The following is a 10,778-nucleotide window of genomic DNA, read 5'->3' as shown; positions in this document are numbered from 1 at the left end:
ACCTGCCTCCTTTCCTGACCTGTGGCAAAGATCATAGTGTTGTGCGTCAGACAATTCCTTTGGGTACAGAACTCAGCGTTACATTGCCTTACATAGAATCAGTACCATACTTACCACATCTGACAGTTTTGTAATGCAAAATTAAAAATGAATACAATCAGTTGCCTATTTTAGACAGAATAATGTAATACCCAGAAGCAACTATACACAAATAATCTCAGTGATTCAGGTGAGAAGAAAACTCAGGATGTTTGTAGATTTTTGCAATCAACTGTTCAGATGTGTTACATAGGCAGTGCTTAACAATCACGATTAAAGGCACCACTTGAACATCACACATCAGTCAATTGCACCCAAATATTATTTCATCACACTAATTTCCTGCCTTTTTCCATCTAAAGGTGTTGGTTCCTTATTTTTTCTTATCACATTCCACCATGTTGTCAAAGGTCATTCAACTGCAATTGCAGGTGCCACTGGCTACGATCCTGTTTGTACTAAATGTCCACATTTGCAAACCCAGTGAGGGTCACCTTCCTTAACTCAGCAACCGCAACTAACTCTTGCATTCATACAATGACCCCAGCTTTGGTAAAATCTTTTGATCCTAATGCTAACTTTCAAACCAAGTATATAACTGAGCATTGCTTGGCTCGGTCTTCACGGAGCAACTTGCTGAACCACTAGAGTCTTCCTCTGCACTTTCCTACCACAGGCCTTGTTAACAGACAGTACAACACTTTATAGCTGACCCATGAAACAGCCTGTAAACAATTACTGCAATTAAAGATAGATTTTTATACGAGTAACAGGAGTAAGTAGCAACACAAACATAGCTTTGGAATATTTCCAGGGTAACTGAGTTTTGGTCTTGGAGCTGGAACTTTAATCTAACTCATTAACATACTATATATTTGCATTTTCTGGGACTAAGGAAAGTTAAGGAATGCAGTTTCTGTCCCCACCATTGCAACTCTACTTCCGTTTGGTGCTGGTTATTTTATTTGTAAATTGATATTATAAATGCCCCTCAAACATAGGAACAGGAGGCCACTCAGCCCCTTCAGCCTGTGTGCCCCTAGTCAAACAAAGGTTGAAACAACTGCAATCAGCTGCTAGATGATCTGATGTATCCTCTTTGTGGAAGACCACTTTTTTTTATTATTTGTATCCAAGATGGCACCATTGAAAGGCAGCCATTGTTAAAACTTTTCACTGTACTCCTATACTTTAGCATTATAGTACAAAGGACAATAAAGGATATTCATCGTAAAGAAAACAGACAAGAATTGACTGGAATTAGGAGAATAAACATAGTTTGCTTTTCAACTGGTCCAAGGATATGGCTGGAGGCTTGCTGGGGCATGAGGCACTCTGGAATTAGCACAAACAGGATACATGAAAAAGCTGATCTGCATCAGTACTGGGGCTTCAACAGGAATGAGGAAAGCAAAGGAATGCCTAAGAACTGATTTTAAAAGTCATCAGTGACTCAGTACTCTCAAAAACTGACAAAAAAAAAGTTGTTAAAGCTTTTCATCTTGCATCATCAGGAGGGATGCAAGAACAATTAGCTTCAGAGTGAACAACTTACATAGCTTGAGAAAAGTGGCACAATTTGTTGGGAAGTGGACTCTGATTAGTCAACGTGTTGTAATGGAGAATTCACCAGGAAACAGTTATCTTCCATGTTTTTATTGTAAAAGGCACAATGCCTGGACATATTGCTTTCTTGTTCACAGAGTTCAGGGAGCATTAAGTAAGCTAAAAGTTATACTAAGCAGGAGACTACTCATAGATAGCACCCTTTTCTCAAGTGGTATAAACTGCTGTTTCTGGTCAAATTTGCATTTGTGATCTATCTTGATGTGTTGAGATGAAACAAGCTCTGTCTCTTTTACCAACATTTGATATTTACTACCAGGCAGCTATTAATTTCATAGGTCTTTAATTCTGACCTGTTGTATAGTCTTGCACATAACTTGGAACCCACTATTTGAAATGTGTCACAGCAAAATCTATTCTAACAAGCAGCAGTTTTTCTTTGAGAGGCATATCTTAAAATCCAATGCTTATGAATGGATATTTTTCTTGAAACTGCTAAAGCCAGTATGTTCACTTAATCCATTTGTTGTCTTGCTGCATTGTACATGACACTGAGCTTGTCTCTTCTATAGTGCAATTGCTAAAAAGAAAAAGGCAATTAACGATTTTTGGACAGTGTAGAATTGTTTTGGAAAACAAAGTTTTCTGTGCTATTTTGGTTAAAGTTAAGACCACAATAAACCATGGATGACGTGCTGCTGATATTAGTTATGGTATGCTATGGAAAAGTAAAGCAATTCAGAGGAAACAATGACTTAGACGGAGAATGTGTGGTAAAACCAACATAAAAACATCCAACTTGACAAGCTGTTGAGTACATAAAAAATGAAGGGCATTCAACAATCAGATACATTTTGGCATCAAATTAACTGAAGATACTCACTTCTAAAATGTTTAGCCACCCAGATCCAAAAGAAAACTGATTTAAAGCAAGAGAGGACAGCATATCCACTGCTGACACAGTGACATCTCTCTCACACCTAAATTTAATATTTCTTCCTGGCAGCTACTTTATACATCGAGAGGTGACATATGAAAAAGGTACCAGACTATAAACAACATTGTTTACTAATCAGTAACAATCTAATCCTAAAACTTTTATTCCGAAGCCCTAACTTTGATAAGGGAAACTACAATCACAGGAAGAAAATTAAGATGGAAATAATGTACTTTGTGATGTGAACCTAGCAATAGTCAAAACCACTCATTTCCATTATAACATTTAACACAGACTTCAACATCGAAACTAAACCATGATTTCATTAATAATGCCATTTATACCAGTATGTTTGACGAGGCCGTGATTAGCTGACCAAGTTAGGGATTAGCATTTGCACAGAGTGCAGTTTCGGTCCTACATTCCTGAAAAAGTTTCATTATGCTTTGAATTTTAAAAAATGCCAGTTGTATGCTGTTCAAAGAGGGACACCACCACCTGTGAACTGATGCATCTCATTGCATCCTAGACTTTTATCAGGTGTTCTCAGATGGTGCAGTGCAAATTGGGGTACAAATCCATTCCCAGCCAGATGTCTGGCCATTATGAGCATAATTCAGCATTAGGGCTGAGAACAGGACTACACCATTATGTAGATTCATCTATTGAAAACTGGGTTGAAACCATCCATACATATTGTTTAGGACTACCCCACTGTTTGCTAATCAAGATGTGGTGAAAATACCTTATGTTAGATATTGGAGTGGAGGTTTTAATTTCAGCGTTTATTTTTGAGCTCCTCTTGTTTGATGTTGAAGTCCAGAAACACCCGAAGGCACATGCTCGAGTGGGTTAAGGTGTTGCTCCTCCTCAAGGCCCTCATTATGCAAAGATGTAGCAGGTCAGCTTGTGCCATCTAATCACAAATTCAGCAAATCAAATTATTTCCATTTTAATTCAGAAGGCTGTAATAAAAGATATTCTAACTAATCCATTTTATGGAATCTCCCCATCAAAAAAAGCAGGTATATTAGCCGTGCTATTTCATTACACTGTTTCTCTTCCTTAGGAGGAGGAACATTGACAGAATAAAGAGATTTCTTGAAAGATCTTTGGATATTTTCTATGCTTCTCACAAGTCCTTTATCGTCTTGAGCACAATGTACCAGCCTCATCTACTCAGTCCACAGGCATTTTCTTGGCACTTTTCTGTATCCAAGGCTCAGTTAGTTTTTCTGTTTAACATAAAGGGGGAGAAAAACAGTTGGCCAAAGTTATTTGCATTGCAATCTGTCTGACAACCCATACAACATGCAATATTACCTCTAGAGATTCAGGCATCCATTAAATCAGAAGGAATTTGAATGCATTTTTCTATACCTCTTCTAAGACCTAATGAACAAACAAAAGACGACTATTACTTATAATGATTTTAAACTTGGCTAATCTGCTATCAGCACTGATAAACATGAATGCCCATGTCTTCACTTCTCCAATGAATGCCAGCAGAAATTCAGTATTTCACCCAAATCCTCAGTCCCCATATTAATACCAGTAACAAAAGGTGTTCAAACGCCACTGATCCAGACAGCCCAGATTCACCAACTATTAACCTTGCAGCTTCAGGATGGGCCATTCAACAATGAGCAAAAAGGATTTAATCTTTAATATATTAACACTCCCTAGTCCAAGGGCTCAAGGTTGACTGAAAATGGAGATTACATAATACTTTGTGTGACTTACCACTACGTCAAGCATCAGAAGCAGCTTATATACACTGGCTTTAAATCATATCTCATTTGATAGAAGATTAGATTAGATAAGGCACACAAATATCATGTTCCCATTAGCTGCAGGCACAAGGACTCAGGAGCAGAGAGATACTGGGGACAAGACAAATATGTTACTCATTTAATACTTTAGCTGGATAGGTACTCAAAAAGGGAAAAAAAAACAGGCTATTAGGACAGAGCAGGGAAATATGCCTGGCTTTTAAAAAAAAAAATTCACAGGATGCAGCAGCCTCTAGCAATTACTGCCCATCCATAGTACCCATGAGGTGCCAGTGCACCATTCTGTCTAAACTGTTGTCCACACTGGCAGGGACTTGATCGACTGAATGGACTCTTTCCTTGCTGTGATAACTCTACAACTATAAATGTTGCTAATTAGCTCTATCTCCAACAATAAATCAAGGACAAGATTTAAACAAGGCTAATTGATGTCAATGACAGATGTGCCACAAAAAATTCCAAGAAAGCTAGCTAAGAAATTGTCAATGAGACTAACAACACCAATCACAAGGTAAAGAATACAATTCTTCAAAGCTTCATTGCATCTTCCAAATAGTAGCTTGTTTAATTATACAGACATTCTGCTCTTAACTTAGAAAGAAACTGTAATTATTCCCAAAACATTAGTTTTTACTATTTGCAGACACAATGGCACACCTCTGTTACTGCTCAGTTATCATAATGCCCCATATGTACCTCACGATTACGGTCAGCTTCTTGCTCTTTGCCATAGCGTGAGATGCTTTCTCTTTCTTCATCCTCCTCATCTCGGTCATCGTTCCCACTGTGGTTTTTACAGTACAGCCTACCAAATAAACATTGAGAACTCGCATAATTGCGGATTCATCTAAAAATAATAGAGTAAGACAAAATCTCTGAGCCATGGAATCTTGAGCTTTGCTAAGAACCAGCTGGGCGCGTACCCATTAATGTTGAGAAGAATGGGAGGTGATCTTTTGGAAGATGCAAGATCCTGCAAGAACTTGACAGGGTAGATGCTGAAAGGATGCTTCCCTTGTGGAAGCAACTAGAACTAGGGGACATAGTTTAAAAATCAGGTCACTCATTTAGTAGAGGGGAGGAGCACTTTCTTCCCTCCTGGTTGAGAGTCCTCAGAGAGCAATGGAGGGAGGGTCATTGAACAGTGTTGCTTGATGGCACAGGCTATGACACGTACAATCACCTCGTTGATGTTTGATATTTTGAAGAAGATTTGATAATTATCCAGGGTGGATTTGTCTTGCATTTGTGGACAGGACAATTTACCAGATTTTCAAGTAGATGACAGTGGTATAACTGTACAGGAACAGCCTGGCCTGGTAACAGCGCAAGATATAGAAGGAGTAGATAATACTGCCAGGTCGGTTTCACAATACACAGTTGATTCACTTTTCTGTCCACTCCAGGTCAGCCTTAAATTTGGTCAAAATTGGGAGCATCCAAACCCTTTGGCAGAAAGAATTGTTTGAATGAAATAATTTCTCATTTCAGTCCCAAATGACTGCCCTGTTATACTGAGACTATGTCTGTCTTGTTCGAAACCCAATTCTCATGTTTATTACTCACCTAAGTTGCACCATATCAAATGCTTAGTTTTGGTTGTTTGGTATTATGAAAACAAAATCACTTTTGACCACTTTATTGGAGTTCTTTGATGAATTAACACATGCCAAGGATAAAGGGGAACTACTGGATGCTTGTACTTTAGATTTCCAGAAGGCATTTGATAAAGAGCCACATGAAAGGTTATTGTGGAAAATAAAAGCTCACCATGCAAGGGTTTACATTTTGGCAATGGTGTGCCCTCAACTTTTAACAATTTATATAAATGGCTTGAATGAAGGGGCAGAAGGCATGGTTGCTAAATTTGGTGACAACACAAATACAGCTGAAAAGTTAAGATATAAGGAGGCTACAAAGGGATATAGATAGATTAAATAGGTGCAAAGAGCTCTGACAATAGGAGTATAACGTAGGAAAAAGTGAAATTGTCCATTTTGGCTGAAGGAATACAAAATAAGCATGTTTTCTAAATGGTTATTACAATGTACCTTAAAGCTGGTACTCTTGCTATGCTACATCAGTAATGAAGAGTGTGACCGTTAAAGATGATGGATAGGGTGTCAAGCAAGGAGGCTGCCTTGTTCTGGATAACAAAATTTCTTGAGTGTTGTTAGAGCTGCACCCTTCTGGGAAAATGGAGAGTATTCTCCTGACTTACATGGTGGATGATGGATAGGCTTTGGGGATTTGGGCAGTAAGATATTTATTGGAAGAGTTGAGTCTCTGACCTGCTTGCAGTCCCAGTATTTGTAAGAAAGGTTCAGTTCAACACCTGGTTATTGAAAGCCCCCAGAACATCGAGTGCGGGAGACAGTGGAGGATTCAGATGGCAATACCACAGAACATATTTGTTTTGGGAGATGATCGTTGCCTAGCATATTTGACTGTTTCCAGAAATGTGGAGCGATTACAAGGATAAAAGTGAACTCATCGCTTTCTGGAATATGACAATACTAGTCAAGCCAATACAAAGGACAAGTAGATAAGTTGTCTACCTCAGGCAGCTCTGCAAAATGAAGAGCACCCAGCATTGCTTGACTTAGTGCAAATGATGAGTCTTATCTGCTGTGGGGGGAAAAAAAGAATAGTTTTTGACAATGGGACATCAAAATCCACCTCATTAATTGAGATATCTCAAACTCTTAAAGGCCTAGTCACATGACCGAAATTTCTGGTTTGTTTATTGAATCATCTTTCACCAAACGGCTTTGTCTGCTGTTTGTCAGTCTACTTGTAACACCAGAATGCATGCCTGCAATTGCAATATGTCCCAAAGATCTGATGCCTGCAAATAAATCTGTCTCACTTGCAAAGTGAGCTAATGTCCAGCTTACAACTACTAAGCCATCAATTCAACTATGTCAAAAATGCTTCAAAAGTGATTTTTATGCACAGCCAACTGAATGAACCTCAAATGGACACTGACTTACTGAACTCTATTTCAGGTAGACTAATTCTGATATCTTGGATTTTATTTTGTAACTTCTTTCCTTTCTCTTCCTTCTTGAACATATGCACAAATGACTGTGACATGAATGCAGCAATAAACCCTTTGTCCTAACCTGACAGGATTATTAAATTGGACACCGCAAACAGCATCTGGAGAAACATGTAACCACTTTTTAAGAGGAAAAAAAAGAGATAATAGAAATAGCTGTTACTTAGGCCAGAAAGAAAAATCATTCAACTCATCTCTCCTTGTCAGTGACATTGGTATCATATAGGATAAATCAAAATAGCTAAAGACTAGCACCTATGACACTGGAGACCTCAGGAGGAGGCCAAGATTAAACTTGCATATAGCTCAACAAAAAGCAAGTATACATCCTGAGAAGATCAGAACAGGGAAATAATGAGGACAAATAACCATGAGAAAATGGTACCTGTAGATCCCTCGGTCAAGATTCTCAATGAATTTGGCTCGATCTTCAACAGCACAGTGGTAATGGTAAGTCTTGATGCAAGCCTTTATTTCACACCCAATCGTTGCGCCTATTTGACTGCATAATGTACATTTCTGAAATTTTGTAAACAAGTTATTCAGACTTCAGAAAATCAAACATTGCACTGATCAGCACTCAGCTAAACAGAATGGAATTCTAGAATTTCCTCCATTTTTATCACAGCTGCAAACACAGCCCAATAATCATTCCACGTGCAAGAGCCCACAATCCATAACACCACCCTAGTAAGCATCTCATGAATCCTGAATAGCTGGCACGAATTGTGTGGTTATTCGATAATCTAATAAACTGTTTAATTCTCAACTACATTGAAAGCAAAACATTTTGATTACATACTTGAGATGGGAAATTTCGTAGGGCTAAGAAGAAAGCGCTTGGCAGTCAGATTAATAGCTGTTTTCACAAGCCAGCACAGACACGTATGTGGGAATCATATGGCCTCCTTCTGTGCTGCAATCATTTGATGTTTGTGCCCAACATTACAATGCAAGCAGTAATAAGCTTAAAATCCACTTAAAATAAGTAAAAGCTGTTCTTAGTTTGGTCAATAAAACACAAATTACATTATGAAGTAAACGGTCAACATTTTGACTTGATGTAATTTACATTTGAAATTTTGGCTGAGCAGAAACAAAGGCATCATTCAGAACAGTAATTCATAATACTTTTTTTTTACAAATTGAATTAGGATACAAACCATTCTTTTTCCTCTCTTGATTTCTTGAATGACTGTTTTAATATCAAAATCACCAAAATCTTTTCTAGATGAATTTGTGAGTTGGACAGTACCAGAAGAAAACAGCTGAAAATACAAACGTTTATTAAAACGTTAGCAACTATACAAATTAAGAGTAAGCCATTCAGCCCACGCGCCCACACCATTTAATAAGAAAAGTCATGGTTGATATGATTGCATCCGGAAATCCACATCCCACTTACTCCCGATAACCTCTCACTCGCCTTTACCAAGAAGGTATCTACCCTGGCCTTAAAACTATTCAAAGGCTCGGCTTCCACCACCTTTCATGAAGGGAATTCCAAAGACTTGCAATTTGTTCAGATAAAATTTCCTACCTCACTATTTCAAATGGATGACCTCTTGTGTTTAACTAGCTTGAGAGTGTCCCAGAACATGAAACATTCTCTCCACATCCACCCTGTCAAGATCCCTTTGAATCTTAAAAACAGACATTGCTGGAAAAAAACTCAGCAGGTCAGGCAGCATTTTCAGAGACAATGCAGTTAACATTTTGCGTCTAGTGACCCTTCTTCTCTCCAGACATGCTGGGTTTTTCCAGCAATTTCTGTTTTAGTTTCTGGGATTTCCAGTATCTGCAGATCTTTTTTATTTCCTTCTCGCTCAAGGATCTTGTGTTTCAATTAAGTCATCTCAATCCCCTAAACTTCGCCAGAAAGAACCCTAACTTGTCCTAGTATCCAATATTGTGCATCATATAACTATGTTTTACTAAACAGGGACAGGGTGTTAAACAGGGACAGACAGATTTTATACATTGCAGTGTTTTTAACCACGACAGAGAGAGCTCTGAACAGAGACGAAGTTCTGAACAGTTCTGAAACAAAAATGTACACACACATCACCGTGCAAAACAGCAAGGTCACTGCAATACTCCAATTAAACACCAGTCAACTTCAGTGGCCACTGGCTGACAGCAGAGTTTCTTTCCTTTAAAGCCCTGCACAAACCCTAACTTAAAAGCAGCAGATTTCCAAGATATCCACATCAGATATCCAGCAAACATGAGAAATTTCTCAGTCTTTGTTCACAATTCTCGAGCAGCTTTCACCAAGGCTGTGTCAGCATCCCTGGGCCTGTTCCTAGCCTCATTGCTAACAGAGATGTTTTGGATTGAGATTCTCCACACCACTCCCTTTTCTTTTATTGCTTCTTTTCCTCAGCCTTCTGGAGGACAGTGAGCAAGTTGGACCCAACATCCAGCAATTGGTCAAAAAGCAACTGATGATGCCGCAGTTGAAAGTTACCTACATGGTTACAGCTACACCTAACCCTAACCCGATCGCAGGTTCCCCTCTTCCACACCATCCGTCCTTGCTATTCATGAAATCACTGATAGTATTTGCAGAATAGAGGCAGATAAACCGTGATTGCAGAAGCGAGCATGGGAGAGACAACATCTCTGCTTGGATTCATAGTTCCATCTCACCTGTGCTCACAACTCCTCTACTTAAAACACTTGCAGTCAGCTTCTGAGGTCACTGGCTGATAGCAGAATTGCTTTACTTTAAAGCTCTGCACAAACTGCTACTTAAAAACAGATTTCCAAGACATCGATATCAGATATCGATCAAACATTAGAAATTTCTCAATCGTGGTTCACAATTTTCAAGCAGCTTCCACCCTCAGTGACTTGAATCAAAGTCATCATAAAACAGTAGATATGTAGATGCAAACCAAACCAAGGGACTGCAGGTCAGAGAGAAATCCAAAAATTTCAATGAGGCTGCTATATTATTAATGAAATCGGACAAGATTGGAAATGTAGCCAGATATTTGAACACTTGTGTATTTTCCATGCTCAGTGTTGCTGTAGTTTGACACCAACATTGATTTAACCAGTGTAATACCACAACACAGTACCAATCGAGAATTTCATGGAGAAGGCACAAATATCATTGACAACCAGGTGCAGGGCTGGATGAACACAGCAGGCCAAGCAGCATCATAGGAGCAGAGAGGCTGACGTTTCGGGCCTAGACCCTTCATCAGAAAAGGGGGAGGGGAAGGGGGTTTTGAAATAAATAGGGAGAGAGTGGGAGGCGGATAGAAGAGGGATAGAGGAGAGGATAGGTGGAGAAGAAACAAACAGGTCGAAGAGGCGGGGATGGGGCCAGGAAAGGTGAGTGTAGGTAGGGAGTTAGGAAGGGGATAGGTCA

General features: G+C 39.0%; 1 protein-coding gene across 1 annotated transcript; it reads right to left on the bottom strand.

Moving 5' to 3' along the window:
- Window positions 1–367: 367 nt before the first annotated feature.
- phf6 (PHD finger protein 6) lies at window positions 368–8,662 on the bottom strand. The gene is made up of 4 exons (XM_048605244.1): window positions 8,560–8,662; window positions 7,782–7,915; window positions 5,032–5,140; window positions 368–3,777 (listed from the first exon to the last, which is right to left on the bottom strand). Exons 1-4 carry the CDS (start codon window positions 8,560–8,562, stop codon window positions 3,769–3,771), a joined length of 255 nt encoding a protein of 84 aa, XP_048461201.1. The 5' UTR covers window positions 8,563–8,662; the 3' UTR covers window positions 368–3,768.
- Between the last annotated feature and the right edge of the window lie 2,116 nt (window positions 8,663–10,778).

This window comes from Rhincodon typus, chromosome 14 (genome assembly GCF_021869965.1).
Source record: "Rhincodon typus isolate 14 chromosome 14, sRhiTyp1.1, whole genome shotgun sequence".
NCBI classification, from domain to species: domain Eukaryota; kingdom Metazoa; phylum Chordata; class Chondrichthyes; order Orectolobiformes; family Rhincodontidae; genus Rhincodon; species Rhincodon typus.
The sequence above is the reverse complement of the archived record's forward strand: the minus strand, read 5'-3'. Positions and strand labels throughout refer to the sequence as shown.

Bases quoted from the DNA above. Each gene is read 5' to 3' on its own strand.
- phf6 (XM_048605244.1), bottom strand. The intron at 5,141-7,781 runs GTACCATTTTCT...TTTATTTGGTAG, and splicing joins CTTGACCGAGGGATCTACAG to GCTGTACTGTAAAAACCACA.